At 38.0% G+C, this 5,564-nt stretch overlaps 1 protein-coding gene across 1 annotated transcript; it reads right to left on the reverse strand.

The window, feature by feature from the left end:
* Nucleotides 1–3,465: 3,465 nt before the first annotated feature.
* On the reverse strand, nt 3,466–5,291 carry Smp_094480 (putative guanine nucleotide-binding protein beta 1, 4 (G protein beta1, 4)). Its single transcript, XM_018789191.1, has one exon. The coding sequence runs from the start codon at nt 5,142–5,144 to the stop codon at nt 4,014–4,016; it is 1,131 nt and encodes a 376-aa protein (XP_018654659.1). The 5' UTR covers nt 5,145–5,291; the 3' UTR covers nt 3,466–4,013.
* Nucleotides 5,292–5,564: the final 273 nt, after the last annotated feature.

The following is a 5,564-nucleotide window of genomic DNA, read 5'->3' on the forward strand; positions in this document are numbered from 1 at the left end:
ATTGAAAATGAAAACTGGACAAACTACTTCACACACTACTGCTAAAACAGACGTTGTAAGGACGTCTTGGAGAAAGTCGGTCGATTGGAAGTCCAAGCACGATGTTTAGAAGAATGCGTTACACCGACAAGAGTCTGCGGGGGATTTAAGTAATTCAGATAAAACCCCGAAAGGTCGAAGGCAATTACCTCGAATGAACGTCAATCAAAACGTTGAAATAGGCAGACAATTAGCAACACTGACGACAGATTGATCGTGCGAACAATGCAGATCTTCGGAGGATATTTCATCAATTTAAAGTGCCGTTTTTCTGTACACACAAAAAATTTATAAAAGAAACGAAAACGCAAAATGAACCAAAGAAAGGCAAGCAGTAGTGATGAGTAAATCTACAAATAGTTATGCTAAGACCTTAGAGTGGTATCACAGATTTATTAGCGCCACTGCCATCGACTTCTGGTCAAATCGTTTAATAATCTCAATTACACAACCATCTTCAGTCACCAAGACTATGGTTTTCAAAAGCGAATAATATTGACACATCCGTAAACTAGTGGCATCTAACTCTATCACCAGTAAAGCCCTTAATCCATACATATGAAGCCCCATCTGTAATTGGAAAATACATCCTCCAGGACTTCCAGTCCCAAGTCATTTACAACACTTTATCATATACTGCACCTGAAACGAGGATGGATTAATTAACATGTAAATTACAGGATAAATGACATTTAAAAGACATTAACTAATAACTGGAAACAGACCTTTCATTTTGTTTTTACTTAAAGGTCGTTTCGAAACCATTTAATGAAAGAGAACGCTGCCATGGTGCTTAAGATGCCGAATGTGGAAATTTTTGTATAGTATATCAAACTGATACATCAAGATAAAAATGCTTCAATATTTGTATCTGGAATTTTGTATGGTACTCAAGTATACACGCGTTAGCAATAATAATAAATGTGCAGTCACCGGTATTTGAAAAGACTTTTTTCCATCATACCTCACTAACTCTAGGTCGAGACACATGAGTAGGTTGTTGTCCCGGCATCTACTCTGTAATTTATGAAATGGCGAATAGATTACACAAAATATTCAGGGCTGATGTTAAGGGATTACAGATTGTCTAGAGTGAGATCAAGTGGTAAGCGAAAAAATTGCATATTTTATGAACAAAACAAGTTGACATATGATGAACTAGGACATGAGTGACATGAAGTGATGTTTTACTGGTTTGCTGCAATAATGAGTAATAAGATCTAGCCACGTTTAACAAAATGTCTGATTCGGTGAATTAAATTGTTTCACTCGGAACCTAAAGCTGACACTTTATACTGAAGATGAGTGTTGCAGACAGTTCGCTATAAGCTCTAACTCGACCAACAATGTCTGAGTAAAAGAACCGATGCGTTTACATACTTGCTAGTAACCATTCTAATGACAAACACCGTCACAAAACTTTGAAGTAGACAATACCTGTGTCGTTATTCCAGTGTTTCAAAAGCAACCGAAAGGTACTTTTTCGGCCAGCGTTCACAGATAGGCTTGACGTTAGCTATTCAAGTATTACATATTGGCATCAGATGACAACAGGTACCAATGTTTTAGGAACTGCACCAGTCAAACCGATTTCTCTAAGGTTATTACGAGAACTCGAATAACCATATGAGGTTATATACAACTTCAGGCTCTAATTAATATCACAGCTTCTTTAAATGAAAACGTTCGGCCACCTTAATACGGATCTCTGCAGTTGACCTGCCAAGTCATGATCTCTCTAGGTTTGAGTTAGTTACGATCTTTTCAAACAAGATGAGTGTGAGAGTACACACTAGTTAGTAGCTTGGGGTCAGCAGAACTGTTCATGTTTTCCTCATGATTATCATGGTTTGAAAGTAGACTATGGGTAACTACTTGCAGAAATGATTTCGATAACCGTTCACTTTATAACTCACCTATGTAGTCGATCTAACAACTTATTTTGTTATCGGTCACTTTTTCTTTTTTTCTTTTGGCTTTCGCCACCAGTCTTTATTAACGACTACTGAAAAATCTTTATCAATCGTTGAACAAACTTCTCCATTCGTTATCATGGTTGGAGGATGTCGAAATAAGTTTCTGAGCATCTATTAATTGCGTCGACCTCCGAGATACATCATTTTTTCGTAACCTGTCGCTTCAAATAACCAGATGTCAATGTTATGCTTGTAGATGTTCACATATCATACTCAGCTTCAAGGTTCTGACTAGTTCTTTAAATATATTCTTGGGGTCTCCATATTAGATAGATGATCTAAAAGGGATCCCTACTATGGACTTTCCGAATTAAGATGTACCCCAATTAACTATTACACTAGATAATGATTGAAATTTCAAGGGGTATGCCCCAGAATGAAAGAGTCTCCAAATCAACGTCTTTGACGTTGACTGATGGAGATATAGTCAAGTTGTATCCATCATTGAGTCAGGGCAGGGTTCATCTCCTTATATCCTTCAGGTTAACACATACTAAGAATGACAGATTCCCACGATAAATACAGCGAATGACCTATGTACTCGAACACGACGAAGGATTAGCATGTGATTTAAAATGATACTACCTGCTCAGGGATTAAAACTATCGCTATAACTACTACACCTCATAAAGGGAATTGGATTTGTAGAGAAATCCTTCCCAACCTTGAAGTTTGTCCTCAGAACACAATGGATAGTTACCAGAGGTAGATCACAACCTTCCCGCAAGTTGCTTCCGATGTACCACGTACCTACCAGACTTTACAGCCCGCACAAGTTTGTAAGTTAGGGTTTGGTTTTCTCTTTATGGATAGGTAGAATCGTTGTTGATGCCGTTTACACAAAGAAAACAACTCAGTGACCCCACATTTCCAAACAATAAGCAACAAAGCTTCGTCCATGAGCTTTGAGACATCTTAAACCTTAATCGCTCACGCAACGACTTGGTTGGTATGGTGAGACCACAGGGAGCAAGTGTTCTAGCCGATGTAACTCGACTGAATCGCTGCAAACACCAAGCCTAATTACTCACTCAGTGTTGCAGTCCTAAAGACGATACTACTGTGGATTGGTCAAAATACAAATACTCTTACCAAGGCTTTTATATTCCTCAAACTTCTCGCTTTGAAGATGACTAGATTTTCAGGTATACAGAGGGTCAAACAGAAGTGATTGCACTTGTGAGCAGGGACACAACTCAGAGAAGATTCCGTTGGAAGAATTGCTAAATGATACGTATTACTCTAATTAGACCACACATTTAAAGAAAACAAGCCGTGACTTGACGCGTAAGACTCTCCAGTGTAATTTATAGGAACAAAGACAGTGATTTATAGGGACTAAAAACCAACTGTGGACATACTCTCGAAGCATAGATTCAATGCGCACCAGCAACTAGAAAATTCACAATTGAAAACCCATTTCACTGGATTTGTAAGTTAACTTGGAATGGACTCAAACTGTAGACAATAATTTCAATAAGTCAGCGATCGTACCATACAAAAAATAAAAACACACAAGAAGAATATTAGCAAAATATTTATCTTTGTCTACATGCTTGTATATGTAATCCATCTCCATTGGGTCAATGGGAAAGCGTATTTAAAGCAGAAATTTAATGCATGGCGCAGGCGTTACCAGAAAGAAATAGGCAGAAGTCGAAACTCATAGTTGAGGGCTAAGAAAGACAATACAGGATGCAATAAATGAGAAAAATCGAATACAAGTGACTCCGTACACGTTTCAGTTATGATAGATTTTCCTACGGAATGAGTTTTATTTAGAATAAATTAGGAACCAGATTCACATAAACATGATTAACATATACTAAATTTCATGAACATACATCTATAAATTGAAAACTGAGATTATAAGCGTTAAAATGGTCAGATTCTACATCACGTAAAGTTTAATTTAAGAGATCATTAGAAATAAAAAGAAACGATTCCAAAAGTATCAAAAATTTGAGTAATCACTTCAAGAATTTAGTTGATACATACCTATTTCGCAGTCCATATGAGACAATTGGAATCCCATGACCCAGTTGCAACACCTATGCCACTATCAGATACTGTTACACAAGAGACCCGGTTTTCGTGGGCGGACATGATTCCAACACGTTCTTCTCGTAGCAGATCCCAGACGTGACAGTTGAAGTCATCGTATCCAGCAAGTAACAGACGACCCGACTTTGAAATTGCCACACTACTACTACCACAGTTAATGAAGTCATCAATATAGACACCAATTGCCTGATCAGCTCGTAGATCCCACAAATGACACGAGCCATCGTCGGAAGAAGAGGCGAAAGCATAAGAATTGACGGGGAAAAAGTCCACACCATTAACATCCTGCTGGTGTCCTTCGAAGTACTGCATACCTTCGCCGCACCGAAGATCCCACAACCGACAAGTGCGGTCTGAAGATGCAGAAACAAACAAATTTGGCATCTGCTTCGAAACGGCAATGGCGTTAACATCATTTGAGTGTCCACGAAAACTTGTAGTGATTTTAGACTTTTCGATATCCCACAGTGCACAAGTTTTGTCACCAGAACAACTCAGTAATCGATTATCATCAATGAATCGGACACATGCGATGTAACCATTATGACCAGTAAACTCGCGGACAAACTCTGCGGTGCCGTCCTGAGACTTTAAATTGAAATAAGATATGACATTATCTAATCCACCACTAGCAACAAAGTTCATAGAAGGGGAAAATGCACATCCAATGACCCAAGCTGTCTTCAAAGCAATCATATGAATTTTCTTTCCAGAAAATGTATCCCAAACGATTAATTTTCCATCTTGAGAAGCGGACAATAGTAACTGGTTGTCAGAAGCCCATTGGATAGACGTCACTTTAGCTAGATGACCTCGTAAATGTTTACGTACTTTGAACTTAATTCTACCAAGTTCAGGTACGTTCTCAGTCATTTTGTAAAAGTCTGTATCTGCAACAGCTTTCTGTGCATCAGTAATTGAAGTTTTAAGATTCAGTATTTCTGCATCCAAAGCCTTTTCCTCTTCCGATATTTCTTCATTATATACTGCAGAGGCAATAGATCCAGCTCGGTTAGGAGCTTGCGCTAAATCTGAATTGTACGTGATTTGTTGAGCTACATCCATCACAGTAACTTTGAGGTATAGAACATATTACACAACAGGAGACAAAATATAAATCTGTAAGCCAAAATGTGTATTCAAATGCATATTATGCATTAGCACAAAGCTGTTACGATTCCCATCACTATCGTAAACCAGAACACGACCGATATTAATGGCAGCTAGCTGGGTGCTGTATCAACTGACTGGCTATTTTTGATGTTGTCCTTATATGTGGTAGAAAATCGATAAAAATTTTAACCAATCAGAATGAAATTATCCAAGGCGTTAGTCTGTCAAGGTTTGAAAGCTATGCTTAAATTGAGAAAATTTAGAGGTCAACATTTTCGTAATATAGACAGGTGGACAAGAGACACACATACCAATTAACTGAAAATAGAAAGGAATATAAGGAAAACGGGAAAGTGAATTAGGCAGTTTGGT

This window comes from Schistosoma mansoni, chromosome W (genome assembly GCF_000237925.1).
Source record: "Schistosoma mansoni strain Puerto Rico chromosome W, complete genome".
In the NCBI taxonomy this organism is placed as follows: Eukaryota; Metazoa; Platyhelminthes; class Trematoda; order Strigeidida; family Schistosomatidae; genus Schistosoma; species Schistosoma mansoni.

Coding starts and splice junctions, on each gene's coding strand:
- Smp_094480 (XM_018789191.1), bottom strand. CDS start 5,144: ATGGATGTAGCTCAACAAATCACGTACAATTCAGATTTAGCGCAAGCT.